Genomic DNA, 15,748 nt, shown 5'->3' on the forward strand with positions numbered 1-15,748 from the left:
AACAACTGGGGCTTATGTACCTAGTTCAGAAACCCACTCCTAGTTCTATGTCACACTTGCGATGAGGGTATAATAATACTGTTTGCAGAAGAAATGCCCTATACGTATTATAAGTATTCTAAGAAAAATTGTCAGCAGAGCTAAAAAAAAAAAAAAAAAAGCTTTGGTATTGAAAACTCAGTTCAGACCCTCTTTTTTTCATGCTGAGAAACATCCCTTTCAAAAGAATTCCCAACCAGATGGTGTTTGATTTCATGACCCTGCAGCACGATTAAGAAGCAAGATCAATGATTAGGAAGAAAGATCATGGGTTTTGAAGTCTGATAGCTCAGACACTTACACTTTTGGTTATTTCTTAGCTTTTCTGAGCATGCCTTCTGGTTTGTAAATTGCATGGGGTATTATCTGCTCTTCATGGGTTCCTCTTCAAGGAAGCCTTTCCAAAACCCATATCCATGTTCATTTCCCTTTAGTACATCTTTCGTTCATCTGCTAGCTTTCCTTTGAAGCAACTGTCACAGTTTCACTTTTAAGTATGTAATTATGTATTAAGGCCCGCCTCCTACGGCGAACTGTAAGCTCCACGCGGCCAGGAAGAAGTGTTCACCGTACCCATGACTTCCAGGCTAAACTCATCACCGCGCACCGAGTCTAGCCTAGTGCCTGGCACACAGCGGGCAGCCAGCGAACAAACGAACCACAAAGGTGCAGAGCGCCATCGTTGCTGGGGTGTGGAGGGAGCCGCCCACACCCGCAGCTCCCGCCCTGCCCCTGGGGGTAGCTACCCGGAGAGGCGGCCCAGCACGGCCCCAGGCCCTGCCCCGCCATCCCTAGCCACCCCTTCTGGCAGCGCCTCTCCTCATGACGCCACTTGAGGGCGGGACTTCCGGCCTCCGAAGTTTAACAGTCCGGGCGGGAGCCGGAAGCCCAGCGCCGGAGCGGGCCGCGCCGTGGCCCCCGGTGTACCGCGGCTGAGAGGTGAGGTTCCGTAGGGCCCGGGGTCAGCGGGTGTCTTCCCGCCGCGTCCCTGCACACTCCCGAACCTCGCCCGCCCTCCTGCCACCCCGGGGGCGGGTCGGAGGTCCCCGGGCTGCGCGCGCCCGGGCCGGTCCGGTGCTTCGGACAGTTGTCGGGCAGGGGCGCGGCAGCGGGTTTGGCGCGGAAGTGCCTGGGAGCCGCGGGCCGGGGTCGCGCACCTCCGTCCGCGACCGTCTCCGGCTCGACCCGAGAGGTGACCCGGTCTGCTGGGGTAGGTTGGTGGCGGCTCTGAGGGGTGTGCTGCCCCCGGAAAGTTTGCCGCTTCTCCACCGGCCGTCTCCCCGCTTTTGTAAACCTCTCCAGTACGAATGCATTTTATAAGGTAACCCCAGTTGAGCAAGTTCTCCTGCAAGTAGAATGCACTTTGGGTGAATGAAAGTTGAAGAACTTTTATTGTTGTAGTGGATTTTTTTTTTTCCATGTAGCCGCTCTCCCTAAATTACCGCCTTGTGTCTTGACAGCTCGCTTTGATGGGACCCTCTTTGGGAGGCTGATGTAATGCCTCTCCCTTAAAAGTGCTCAGTTCTCAGCAGACTTGAGGTGGGTGGGCAGATGGTCCCCTTACCCGCTGCACTTGAAGAGAAGGAAACAGACATTAAGTGACTCTGCCAGAGTCACTGTCACGTAGCTTTGGGACAGATCCTTTGAACCCACTTTTTCTGAACCCTGGCTTGAGTGATCTTTCCACACTACATCACACTGCTCAACAGGAACAGTGTAAGCTTATAGTAAAGGCATTTTCCAGTTGTGTTTGCTGGGTTTAAGAGATTGCCTTTCCAGCACTTAATTGTACCTTGAGTAGGGAACCAACATGTTACCACATGTCAAGGTGCCAGATCCAAACACTGCATGTCTACGTTTCAAAAGATGACTAAAGGATTTTAATTTTAGTAACGCTGTATTTATCCGATGAATGAAGCATAATGAACCGCATAAGTGACTTTTCTAGTTAACTAAAGTTTTAGTCTTTTTATAAACACATTTTTTTTTTCTCTTGAGAATCAAAGGGCCCTGTAATTTATTATACTTTTAACTTAGCCTTTGAAATAGGGTATACTGGACATAGATGGGATGCTTTGTTGGTGACTTGGGAGCCTGTCTGTGATATCACTAATACAGTGCTGTACTCTTACACCGTCCACACCAGGAAGGTGTAGAGGGTATATCTCTAGGCCCCCTTCCTTTCCCTGTTCTTCCATGTATTTTTGAGGATTTTTTTCTGACTCATTATGCATTACTACTTGCTCTTAAAGTATCTGCCTAAAGCAGCTCCCTTGCCTTTTGTCTTTTAGACTGCCTTGGTTTGTGAGATCACTTTGTCAGAATTATGTGTTTGAATTACATACTGTGAATGAATAATATGAGTGGGGGCATTGTAGACCAAGTATTGGTTTAGGGACTTAGTGACAGGCATCTCTTTTGGCTGTATTTGCTAATTCTGGAGTTATTTGGAAAAACTGAAGTCTCTGGATTTTGAAATGGCAGGAATGCTACATTTTATTACACATTTTAAAAAGATTTAGGGAGGGTTTTTTTTTTTTTTTTTTTTTGAGAAGAGAGACAGAAAAAGTGTACACATGTATGCACAGGGGAGGGGCAGAAAGGGAGCGAGAGAATCTTTGATAAACTTAGTCTTTAAACAGACTTAAATGTTTTCTAATGTTTATTTATTTTTGAGAGAGACAGAGTGTGAGTGGGGGAGGTGCAGAGAGAGGGAGACACAGGATCCAAGCAGCTCCAGGCTCTGAGCTGTCAGCACAGAGCCCGATGCGGGACTCAGAGTCACAAACTGCAAGATCATGACCTGAGCCGAAGTCTGATGCTTAACCAACTGAGCCATCCAGGCGCCCCTGGAGTGAGACAGTCTTAAGCAGGTTCCATGCCCAGCACAGAGCCTGCCTTGGGATCCAGTGTCAAGACTATGAGATTATGACCTGAGCCGAAATCAAGAGTAGGGTGCTTAACCGATTGAGCCATCCAGGCACCTCAATTTAGGAAGTTCTATCTAGCAGTTATTTATTGAGTACATATGGTGTGCCAGGAACATTTCAAGACTGATAGTAAACAAGACAATCCATTTTCAGGATCTTTGTTCAAGTCAGGAGACGCCAACGTTATTGTGAGAACAAGAGTTGCAAATAGAAAATGTCATGAAAAACATGAAACTGCATAATGGGCAACTGGTATGGGGCTGCTTTAGCCTTGGTGGCCAGGAAGGCCTTTCTGAGGAGACATTTGAGCTGAGACTAGAGTGAGGTGAAGGAGATGACCCTGGGAAATCTGGGGAAAGAGCGTTCCAGGTGGAGGGGGCAGCAAATGGAAGGACTGAGGCAAGAAAGAAGGCCAGGGAGTTTGGTAGCCCTGGGGAAGAGAGGTAGGGGTGTTACACCAGGGCCAGGTCCTATAAGGCATGTCAAGGAGGTTGGATATCATAATTACTGTGGAGAACCATTGGAAGGGTCAACCGAGAGAATATGATTTTAGAAGTATCGTTCCAGCTACTTGGTGGTGAGCACCCACTCTGGAACAAAAGTGGACAGTGGAGCCACTGGGTTTAGAGTAGATCCTTCATTTTAACTTTTTTTTTTTTTTGACCTATCCGTAACTGTTTTTTAAGTATAGTGTTTTAAAACTATTTGTAGGTGCAGTCATGCAGGAGAACCTCAGATTTGCCTCATCTGGAGATGATGTTAAAATATGGGATGCTCCATCTATGACATTGGTGGACAAATTCAACCCACACACATCACCACATGGAATCAGCTCAGTGTGTTGGAGCAGCAATAGTATCCTTTAAAAGAAAAACAGAACACTTATTGTTAGGCTAAAAAACCAGTATCAGTGAAACCTTTTGCATGTGACCAATAATATATTTTGCATAGCTATGAAAGCTAGATAGATACAGTGAAATAGTAGTTTAACAGTGTATCATCATATGAATGTATGTACATATATATGCTACTAGATCCAGACCATAGAATTAGTTTTCTTATCAACAGTTTGTTATTGAACCCAGATGGAATAAGGTAGGTAATGGTGGGAAAACTTCTAAAAGGTTTGGAATGAGTTTTTGCATCTACATTTGGGTATTTATGGATCTAGTCTGCAAATTAAGACAACTCAAAGACAGAAGCAAAATTAAATTTAAAATAAAAATTAAAATTCTCCAACATCCTCATCTTACTGATATGTTCTTATACTTCTCTTCTTGTCTATGTTGAAAATAGCCTGATTTCTCAGAGAAATTGTCTACATTGAATTTTCCTCAGTTTTTCTATGTTTCTGATTTTCTCTCTCCTTGTCTTAGTAAGCTCCTAAATGTGGATAAAATGCATGAGGAAATGAAGTTTAGAAATCAGAATATTTCAACCTTGCACTTTTGGCATTGGGGGCTAGATAATTCTCTGTTTGGGGGGCTGTTGTGTGCATTGTAGGATGTTTAGAAGCCTTCCTGGCCTTTACCCACCAGATTCCGGTAGCCCTCAGTAGAACCACTGCTCTAAACAAAGTGCTATGAACATGTTCTGTAAACTTGGTATGCTAGAAATTATCATTCTTTTGTGTAGCTCTTACATACAATTTCTTAACGAATAAAGTTTTAATGTGTGTCTGATCTTATCAATACCAAAGTATTAATATTCTGTTTCCTGATAAAAGTAAAAATATCAGAACTTTAAAATATGACTGATTTATGAACAAAAACAAGGTTTCATGCCCAACCGAATTATTCTTGCAAATATGTAACAAAAAATGATGAATTTTTTTTATTAAATTAAATTTACCTCTTTATCATTCCTTGATTTTGTATTAAAGTAGGAACATAAATTACTTTGGTGCTCTATTAATCAAACTCATGGCCAAGGGAGTACATTTTTGAATGACTCTCCAGATGTGTAATTGGTGGGGGGGGCAGGAAGGAATGTTTTAAAGAGAGTGACAAATATGTGAAGCTGCTTCTATTATTAGGTTTTTATTATGTGTGGAGCTTAATTTCCCTATTATTTACCGTTTAAGAGAAAAGTAGCAGTTCTTGATAAGTTTTAATATTTTGGGTTTATTTTTATTCCAAGGAGTTTTATTAGTTAGCATCTGCTGATAAACCACTTAATGTTCTCAACAAAACTGATGTGATCGTGAGGTAGTGTGGGATGATTTTTGGAACCTGGTCTTATTTCTATATAGTTTTCTTGTACAAGTAGATATGTACAGGAAACTTTTGTATATAGTCTTACTTCTAATGAGGCTTTGATCTTGTCCCTGGAGATTAGTGACTAAAGAACAGGTACTTCCCAGGCTCAGCTACTTGGGGTCCACTTAGCATGGATTCCAAGAACAGGATTAAGGGTGAGGTGCCAGGGAAATTAGTTTTTCGGCCCTCTTAGGTAATGTCCCTCACTTTCTCATGACTTCAAAAGCTACAAGAGAAATTAAAGGAGTAAGTATGTTACCTTTTCGTATTATCTTTGTTCAGTCCTTTTCTGTATTCTAAGGAGAAAAAGTAGCAGTAAGTAGAGGATGAAGCCAAGGAAAGGGAAATGATTTGTTTTTCTCAGTGCTGTAATATTTAGGTCAGAATGATATTTTTTTTGAATCATGTATCATAATAAAATCATAATCCATGGTCTATTCATGAAATATATGAATGTTATGCAAACCATCCAAAAATAATGCAGGTAAGACTTTGCTTGTTAAAAAGCATAGATTTGAACTTCTGATATTTTAATTTGTTATGACTCTCAAAATTAGACTCTTGTTCTTGAGTGTATCGCATTTAATCATTTTAATCTAAAGATACTTAATTTACATTGTTTTGTGTTTACTGATCTGCTTATAATTTCTGTAAAATACGGTAATATAATTTTAAATTAAGTTAAATTTATTTAAAATTTAATTTTACATTGTTTAGTTATTTAAAAATTTAACTCTTCCATGGCATAAATAGTTGCTATTTAACCACATTTATTTATATTTTCTGTACTTACTGTTATATTTATTGTTAATATATTTAAGATTGAAACATTCTATCATAAAAATTCCAGTTCTAAGAATATATCAGGCTTTATATTTTTAGTGGACGAATAGGAGACTAATGTGGATGTTTACTTCCTAGACTAAATTGGTACCAAGCACTGTGTTAATAATAAATAACTATCTTGAATGGTGTGCATAGATGAAAAGGCTGATTGATATTTGCTGATGTTGCTTTTATCATGATCTCATTCTTGAAGGATAAAATTAGACCTTTTGGCCTATTCTTTGAAAATGGAGTAGTATTTCACTTGGGTAAAATAGCTTTCAAGTAATAGCAAAGCCAGAGAGGATGGCTCTTCCCTGCGGTAGTAGTAAAGAGAATTAGTCGTAGTAATTAGTAACCTGAGCCATTTTTGAAAGCTGGTGTGTAAGCTATATTCACTTGCTTGTCTTAGGTTAGTGCACTTGCTTTTATCATAATAATTCTTGCAGTAATAGTCTAGTGATAGAGATGCTCACGGGTCGTTTGATGCTCCATAACTCTTCATTTAGATAACTTTCTAGTGACAGCCTCTTCCAGTGGCGACAAAATTGTTGTTTCAAGTTGCAAATGTAAACCTGTTCCACTTTTAGAGCTTGGTGAAGGGGTAAGTGTTTTTGGTTTTGTTTTTTTAAACCTTCTATTAAAAATCTTAATTCTACTTGGGTGGTAACTGCTTCTTATGGTGCTTGCAACTAAATATAAATGTGTTTAAAAGTACTATGCTTAACCTAAGCTCAAAATAATACAATAACACTTGAAGAGGAGATAGGTACTGAAACATCTTTAGGTAAAATAATAGTGGATCCAAGGGGAGCAATCAAGGACTTAGATTTTTTTCAACTAGTCACTTGCTTTCTCCATCTCTCTGTGGGAGATTCCTTGGTATTGCTGCCTTTTTTAAGCCTCACCCCTGGCTAGGTTACCAGGTGGATTTGGTCATAAGAGTCCTAATGATGTATCCCTGTCCTTTACTGACGTTGAGCTCAGGACCATCAGCTAATGACCTCTATGTGAAGGTAGCTTCTATAGCTTCTGTCCCTATGGTACTGAGGGGCCTGCCTGAGTCTCCCCAAGCTCTCCTAGAACAGAATGGCTTTGTCAAATTGAGCATTGGTCCCAGTGCATTTAAGTGAAGTTCTCATTGCATATTGTTTCTTGTTTTATAGATTAATCCCTCTGATACAGGATAATGATGGTGTCTTCATTGTTAGTCACACACACTTCCTGAAAGCTATTTTTTTTTTTTAAAAGGTTTAAGTAAAAAGGTGCAAGTAGGTGGTAGCTTGTTCTTAATTTAAGTTTCAAAATTTTCATAGCAAGCCACAAAGCATTATGAATTGTCATAATTTTATACACTGGAATAGGTGAGGTAGTCCACTTAGAAAAAATAAAGGAGAACAATGGAATATGAGCTCATCTAATTTAAAAAGGACTTTAGGTTTCTACCCATTCTTTTTTTGGGATTGACCCAAGCATCAATTCCAGCCCACAGATGTTGGAGGCTGGGCAGAGAATGTCTGCTAGGATAGACATGAAATTTGAGACACACTGCCTATTCAAACTCAGTTAAGTAAAATTGAGGCAGAGAGCGTCCCTGGTCGATAAAAGGAAACTGTGTTCTTCAAGAGCAGGCAGAACATCTTAGTCATATTTGGATCTTTAGATACTATCAAAGGTGTCAACAAGCATTTGTTGAATTGAATGTCAACATCAAAACAATTTCAGATTCCTCTTCCACCACAGTATATATTGTGCTCCTTCTGTGCATTATGCCTTAGAACAGTTTGGGAACTGTGTTGTTGTAGTTGTTGTTATTGTTAAAGTATGAAAATAACAGATGATATTCACAAATGTAACACAGTTATAAGGATTTTGTGAATATTCCATGTCAGTTGCTATAGTTAGTTCTCTTTCCTACAGTTAAGAAATGACATCAGAATACAGGTGGATGAAAGGTGAGGTTATTTCTTATAATTTGAACCTGCTTTAATTTAATTTGCTTATAGGACTATTTTGCAAACAGTGGTTCCTTAGCGTTTATTAGTAATTTCTTGTAACATATTAGTGTGCTGATAACCTTTGCTTTGTAGGACCCGAGTCCTATTACTCACGTGCCATTTGAGATATTAGACCATTACTACTTGGGAAAATAAGATTCTGTCCTACTTACTTTAACACAATTTTTAGAGCAGAACTTTAAGTTTATATTTATTTTCTTTGATTTTGTATTTTATCTCATCGGAATAGGCAATTTGGTATTAATAGTAGTATAATGAATACGATAGGCTACTGTATAACCTAGACATTTGAACAGCTCTTATTTTAGATTTTAAAAACTTCACCCATTGCTTGTGTCTTAAGGTACAGGATTCCTGATAAGCACACAATGTTCATTAATTATTTAAGTTCATTAGCTACATTAATAATATATCAGCATAAAAAAAGATCTTCTATCATCAGGGTAAGCCAGTTAAAAACATAGGTTTTGTTCCGAGTCCTTAGTAATTTGACTTGTTTTTGATGATTAAAGTTGTAATATATTGATCTTTGATGGACACCACTCTTATCTATTTTCTTTAACAGTTATTCGGAAAGCTCTTAGCAGACTGTCCTGATTAGTGGTGATAGCGAGATTCTAAATCTTACTAGTCTGTTTAGACCAAAGTCAGTTCCTAGAACGGTGTCCATAAGGGAATTATAGCAACTGTACTGAAACACTGATGTAATGTGCTCCTGATATTTTTATATGTGTTAGTAATTTTGACTCTTGGTCAGAAATTTCAGAGCTGGAAGAAACCTTGAGGGAGGGGAAAGGTGGGTATCTGTACCCTTTTAAGAATCCAGTGCTCTTGAAGGGGATTAAAAGTACACTTAACTGTGATGAGCACTAAGTAGTGGATAGCACTGTTCAATTACTATACTGTACACCTGGAACTAATATAACACTGTGTTAATTATACTGGAATTAAAATAAAAAGGAAAGGAATGCTCTTTTCAGCATGGGGTGTTTTTCCAGATGCATGGACTCTTAAGGTGAGAATGGTAGATCTTGTCCTCATTTCTCACTTCTTAGGTGAAGAAGCATAGGCTTAGAAAGGTGAGATGACTTTGCCTAAACCTACATAGCTTGCCTTTTAACTTTTAGCTGAGTAATAAAATGTCCCCCTTGGAATTCATTTCTCTATTTTTTTCCCCAAGGCATACAACTAGAGGTGAGAGCAATTAATGTTACTGCATCGTGTATCTGAAAGTTAAATAGGAAAAATAACATGCAACATTGTATTTTATTGGTAGCCTAGTTACTGATGGCACTACCAGATAGATGATGCTCGTAGATACTCATAGTGAGAAACTTGATAACTTCTGTATTTTTACCTACTTATGCCATAAATATTTATTGGGCATGGAAATGGGCTTTGTGATAATGAAACTGACATTCTGGGGGGAGATAGACAATAGACTACAGAATGGTACCCAGATAGTGATAAGTTGTTACACAGAGAACTAAAATAAGAAATTGAGATAGCAGGTTACATTAGGAGGCCAAGGGAGGTCTCCTGTAGAGGTGGCATTGAAAGTTGCTGTCTATTGACCAGAAGGAGTCATTCAGCCAAGGTTTGGGGGAACTTAGCTTTCTAGGTAAGAATAGTTGTGTAGAAGCCTTGAAGCCAAAACAGGGCTGTTATGTTTAAGTAATAGAAGAAGGTGAGTGTGGCTAGAGAATTAGTGGGTGATGAGGAAAATGGTGAGATGAGGTAGGAAGGGGTCAGAGGAATGGGGCTTTGAAAGCCAGGTTAATACGTTTGAAATTTATTTTAGGGCTGAATGGAAGCCATTAAAGATTTTTGAATATGAGCGTTGTGATCTGATTTGCAGTTTTTAAAGGTCATCCTACTTGTGGAGCATAGAAGGTAGAGGAGTAGGGTTGGAAGTGAGGTGCCAGTTAAGAGGCTGCTGCTGTTCTGTGGGGTTGGGATTAGTGTGCTGGTGGCTGCGGTAGATAAAGAGGGGGGCCCTATGGGGTTTATGTTAGTGTTGGAGTTTAAAGAACTTTCTGTAGGTGACAGGGAAGGAGTAAAGGAGTCAAAGTTAATTCTGGACTTTTATCTTGAGAAACTTAGTGGATGGTGTCTTTACAGACCTAAGGAAGAGTGTAGGATCAGGTTCTCATGACCTGATGTTTGAGACTTGGGCTCCTTAGGGGGAGACTTTGTTGTGAGGCTTTGAGCACGTATCTTAACCTCTTTATATTCCCCATCTGTAAAATGAGGGGTCTAGACATTCTTTAAAGTTTCTTCTAGGTTTAGTGTTTTATGAGCTGTGGGTGAATCCTAACTCAGTATACTCTGTGGAAGTGCAAGAGTAGATTTTACTGGGGGGAAATATTAAGGGCAAGTAACTCCTGATAGGAAGCCAGGACCTGCTGATGTTCCCTAAGCTTCCTCTGTTTCCTGTGTTCTATGGAAGAGAACATGACTCTGGTTGATTTCCTTGAAGTCCTTTTGAATTCCTTACAAGCTGTTGGATGCATGTGGAAGATGATGAGAACTGAATCTTTAGGAGAAGTCTTAGCTTGTTTATCACATTTAATTCAACAAATGTTTACATAGTACTTACTAAGTGTTGGTTGGGAATTGGAAGTCCGCTCTGGGCTCTGTTAAATTAAGGTAACTTTCTTTTTTCTTTAATAGCAAAAGCAGACATGTGTCAGTTTAAATTCCACATCTATGTATTTGGTAAGTGGAGGCCTAAATAACACTGTTAATATTTGGGATTTAAAATCAAAAAGAGTTCATCGGTCTCTTAAGGTAAGCAACTTGTTTTTTAGAACATCTTACAATGTTTAAAGTAATTACCAAACTTTTAATTTTGAGCTCTGATGATAAAAATAAGATGCTTCAGAATTGAAGTGAGATTTGTTAGGGAAAATAAAGATGCTATTAGTCAGAAAAAATTTTTTGGTCTATTTTTATCTCCATATGTCACCAATGCATATTATTGGTGTTTAAAACTTTCCCCTTAGTTTTCACTTAGTCTACTCTTTTTTGAGTAAACCACTGCCTTCATTTTTTCTAAAGTATGAGTTGTTGTCATTAGAGATCTTTTTTTAAGTCTCTGAAAAAAATGAGAGTGGTTTTGGGATGTCAGTAATCGGTCTACTAATCAGAGTTGGGATTCAGCTTCTTAGTTCTCTACTGTATATGATTGCTGCTGTTTGTGTTATTTTTGTTTGTGTTTTCATCTTGGTAATGGTATTTTTTCTAAAATAATTTACTATGGATAATTAACATTTCTTTAAATGGTTAGCTTTTTGCAGTTTCACAGAATAAAAATAACCACATGAAAGCTTCTGGGTTATGCTTTTTTTGGAATTCTACTTTTCACTGTTGTGTACTTTTAATATTTGGAAACTCATCTTTAAAGTTATTTTTAATTTTTATATGTTTTTAAAAAACTTTTAATATGAAAACTTCTGAACATTGATGTGTATACACACACATGCACACGCACACACATTCATTATCAGACTTTGATGATGATGAACTCATGGCCAGTATTATTTTATCTGTTCCCTTATCTTCTCTCTAATCAGATTATTATATAATCTCAACCTCAGATTATTTTGAAGCAAATGCTGGATGTCGTTACTATTTGTTCATGTCAGATGTCACTGACTTAATTCTTACTAGGGAAGTTGTATATAGAGAATGATTTTCTCTTAGAGTAATTAACATATAATCCTGTAATTGCTGTTTAAAATATTACCTGTGGAAGTTTATTTTAGGTATTAGCTAAACTTTGAAGAGAATTAAGGAAAATTCAAAAGTTGCCAAAATGAGAATAGTTAACTTTTATTAAGTTCTTTGATATGCCAGCCACTGTGCATAATATACGTTTATTCTGTGTGTCTCAAGAATTCTGCAGATAGGTAGTGCTTGCTGTTCCTGTGTACCTTTGGAGGAGCTCAGGCTGAGAGAAGTTAAAGAACTTCTTTAGTGCCAAACAACTAGTATGACAAAGATGAGATGCAAACTCAGATTATTATCCATTGTTTAATCTTTTAAATTATGAAATAATTGACTTAAAGCTATTTAGAGGGGGTATACATACTATGAGCAGAGAATGTTTTACAGAATTGAGAAGAGATTAGAAGTCTGTGGCCAGTTTTTGTCACATATTCTCATTCATTTTAGGAGCATCACTTACACCTCTAACTCCTACTGCATGAAAAATTCTACTTGTTTTTCCTTCCTCACTTTGCCCAATTACTCCAGATAGTTTTAGCTCTTCTCATTGTTTGCAACTCTTAGGGCACTTCATTTTTTTTTTTTTTAATTTTTTTTTTTTTTATTCATTCAGTTAACAAGTATTTGACTAATTGTGATAGTGGGAAATCTAATCTTTCACCTGGGCTCTCTTCTCTGTGGTGCTCTCCCTGGTAACACAATTTTTAGCACTTGGTAGGTGCTTGTTGAAGACTTACAGAATAACTTATTTTCCACAGTTAAAATAAGGAAGACCCCTGCCTCTCTATAAAGTCGTAGAAATTGTATTGGACCCCATTAATTTGGGACCCCAAATTAATCCCACTTAATTTTCCAAGTGGGAACAATGCATTAAATGTCCACTCTCCATTTTCTTCTCATCAGGCATTTTTTTTCCCCTTGGGATAGCAATTTTTTCTTTGATTTAGGAAAGGAGTGACATGTGAAAGTATCTCCAGACATGCTTGAGGGACCATTTGAAAAAATTGGATTATAAGTGGAATATTATAGCTACTATTCTTGATGTTACATTAAGCTAATTATTAGATACAAAAGTTATTTTGTTTATATTATTAATATAAATAGCAAACTCTTAAAAACTATACTCTTAACTCTTATCACTTTTCTCTGTGCCTACTAGATATCTCTAACTTGACTTTGGAAAATATAGTGTTTGTGAACTCAGTTTGTTTAAAACCACTTTTATTTCCTCAAAGTGGATTCCCCTTTGGATTTTGGAGACAGCCTAATATCCCAAGAAGAAAATAGGCTTCGGGGTTTGACCTGGAATTGAATCCTGGGTCTGCCACTTAGTAGTTATGTGAGCTTGCACAGATTTCGTAAACTTCCTGTGCCTCATGTAGTTAACTCATCCATAAAATAAGAAAAGTGACTTTGCCTCCTAGGATTCTTCTAAGGATTAATAATAATCCATAAAGTTCCCAGCATCAGTAGGTATTCAGCAAATGGAAACAGCTGCTATTGTCTGTCAACCATGCCTTGCTCCTTCTGGCTTGGGCTTTTGTTTTGGCTGTCTTGATTTTGCATGTCTGGTTTCTTTCCCCTTTCCCTGCTTTTGGTTTATTATTTTCTTTAAGGCTGACCTCAAGCTTTATGTCTTCCACAAAGCTTCCTCTGTCAACTCAGGTCCAGTGACGCCTTTTTCTCTTTCCTAGGACACTTTGCCTCTACTACTCATTTAGCATTCCTTCTGCCATTTTCATGTTAATTTGAATGTCCCCTCTTCTTGATTGAACAGTGATTCTCTCAAGGCCAGGGACTCTCCCACAATAGTCAACTTGCTGTAAATGTTACTTGTCAGTGGAAGGGAGACATAATGCTATCTAGAAAATTACCTTCCCTTTTGTCTCTTGTTTTGGAGTGCACGATCATTATTACAGTTATAAAAACTAAGTCTCTGTTCCTTGAGAAGACGTGATGTTGATCGGATAGTTTCCTACTCATTTGAGTAATTTGTTTAGGTTATTTGAGGAAAATGTTAAAGCAAATATTAGATTCACAAATACGTACTATTTTATTTTTAAAAAAAATGAAATTTACAAGAACATGAAGATGTGAGGTGTGATGGTTATGTGGCAGTGTACTTAACTTTGCTTTCTTTTTTTCAGGATCATAAAGATGAAGTAACTTGTGTTACATATAATTGGAATGATTGTTACATTGCTTCTGGATCTCTCAGTGGTGAAATTATTTTGCACAGTGTAACCACTAATTTATCTAGTACTCCTTTTGGCCATGGTAGTAACCAGGTACAGTATGGGTTTATTCAAAACAGAGTTGATAAAACACAGTTACATAAGACAATGAATTTTAAGTTAAAAAAATTTTTTTTCCATGTTTTATTTATTTTTGAAAGAGAGAGAGCATGAGCAGGGGAGGGGCAGAGAGAGAGGGTGACACAGGATCCGAAGCTGACTCTGTGCTGACAGCAGTGAACCCAATGCAGGGTCTCGAACTCACGAACTGTGAGATTGTGACCTGAGCCAAAGTCGGACGCTTAACTGACTGAGCCACCCAGGTCCTCTCAGTTTTAAGTTTTTAAAATTAAGTATTTTAAATTTGTATTTAGTTTGCTTGAAAAATTTACAGCTAGCTATTTTTAATGGTCTTGTTTAAAAATGTTCAAATAAGGTAATTCATACTAGATTATGTTGCTTATGTGCGTTGAGTTATGCCATTGAATAGCCACATGATCCTAGAATATGACTATATATAACAAAACACAAACAGTTGTTGGCAGGTCAAATCTGAAACATGGATATTAATCTTTCTATGACATCACAATTATAGAAGCATTGCATATTTCCAACTGTACCAACTACAAGACAGATATTTCTATTCATAACTACTGTTTGGTGGGCATGGATAATTGAGTGTGTTTAGGCACAGGGTAAATTGAGCTTTGTTTTTTTGCGTTAAGTGTTCGATAGTTAACCAAATAAATTTAGTTACTCAAAAAATCTAATTCTTGGCCAACCTTCCGTGAAATTCTGTACAGAAATTTCTAGTGAAGTGCAGTCTCTTTTAATCCTTACTTTTTATTGTAATCACTTTGGCCCTATTATTAGATAAAATATGGGAGCTCTTCACTTTTAAAAAGCAGTTTTGGAAGTCAGTATTCACTGTATATTTAGTGTTTAAAGAAAATTTAATGGATATTAAAATACGGAAAAAAGTCTTTTCTCAAGTTTCTTCTGTATTGCGAGAATAAAAGAGATAAACCTATAGATGATATTATAGGTGATTCCTATAAAACAATCTTATGGTGATTCAGAACAGTGAGAGAAAATTATCTAGGAATAAAATAGGGAAAATTGAAGGAGGGAGGATTTTTAGCTGGGTCTAATGCTTAAATGATTTTTATTTTGTTTTGTTTTTACAACACTATGAATTGACTGCTAATTAGTTGACTCTAATTTATAGTAGGGTTAGCTCTGTACATTCCCATGTTACAGTTGGAACCATGTCTCATTCCTTTGTCCTCAACCATTATCCAACTTTGTACTTCATGTGGAAAAGATCCTCAATAAATATGTGAATGGATTTATAGATAACAAAGATTTTAATAGGCTAATCTAGAACTTTGGGAGAAGAATATTTTATATGGAGGAAACCACATGAACAAAAACAAGGGTTAAGGAGAACATGTAGGTTCTTCTATAGGGCCAATGTGAGAAGATATTGGAAAGGTAAATATAGAATAATGTTGATGTGGAACTTCGAATGCCAGACCAAAGATTTGGCTTTTATTTTGGAAGGCATTTAAGTTGCTAATCAGAGTTATTGATTAGTTGAATGTCAGAATCCTAGAAACCTTGAACTGAGAGAAAGCCTTTAGAGGCAATTTCACTTTCTGCCTTTTATGGATGTGGATGAGAGATTTGCCACAAAAATTCATTAATATTAGCAT

General features: G+C 37.7%; 1 protein-coding gene across 5 annotated transcripts in view; it reads left to right on the forward strand.

Moving 5' to 3' along the window:
- Positions 1–836: 836 nt before the first annotated feature.
- Positions 837–15,748, forward strand: part of NEDD1 (NEDD1 gamma-tubulin ring complex targeting factor) — a 48,851-nt gene continuing 33,939 nt past the window's right edge. For 2 of the 5 annotated variants that reach the window (XM_027071041.2, XM_027071042.2), the window contains exons 1-5: positions 837–978; positions 3,681–3,824; positions 6,562–6,656; positions 10,744–10,860; positions 13,947–14,087. In XM_027071041.2, coding sequence (XP_026926842.1) covers positions 3,689–3,824; positions 6,562–6,656; positions 10,744–10,860; positions 13,947–14,087 — 489 coding nt within the window. In that variant the 5' untranslated portion in view covers positions 837–978; positions 3,681–3,688. Of the gene's footprint in view, positions 979–1,228; positions 1,361–3,660; positions 3,825–6,561; positions 6,657–7,972; positions 8,008–10,743; positions 10,861–13,946; positions 14,088–15,748 lie in introns of those variants that run through there. The other 3 variants (XM_015070494.3, XM_053226638.1, XM_027071043.2) reach the window with 3 other exon arrangements.

This window comes from Acinonyx jubatus, chromosome B4, assembly GCF_027475565.1.
Source record: "Acinonyx jubatus isolate Ajub_Pintada_27869175 chromosome B4, VMU_Ajub_asm_v1.0, whole genome shotgun sequence".
Lineage (NCBI taxonomy): Eukaryota > Metazoa > Chordata > Mammalia > Carnivora > Felidae > Acinonyx > Acinonyx jubatus.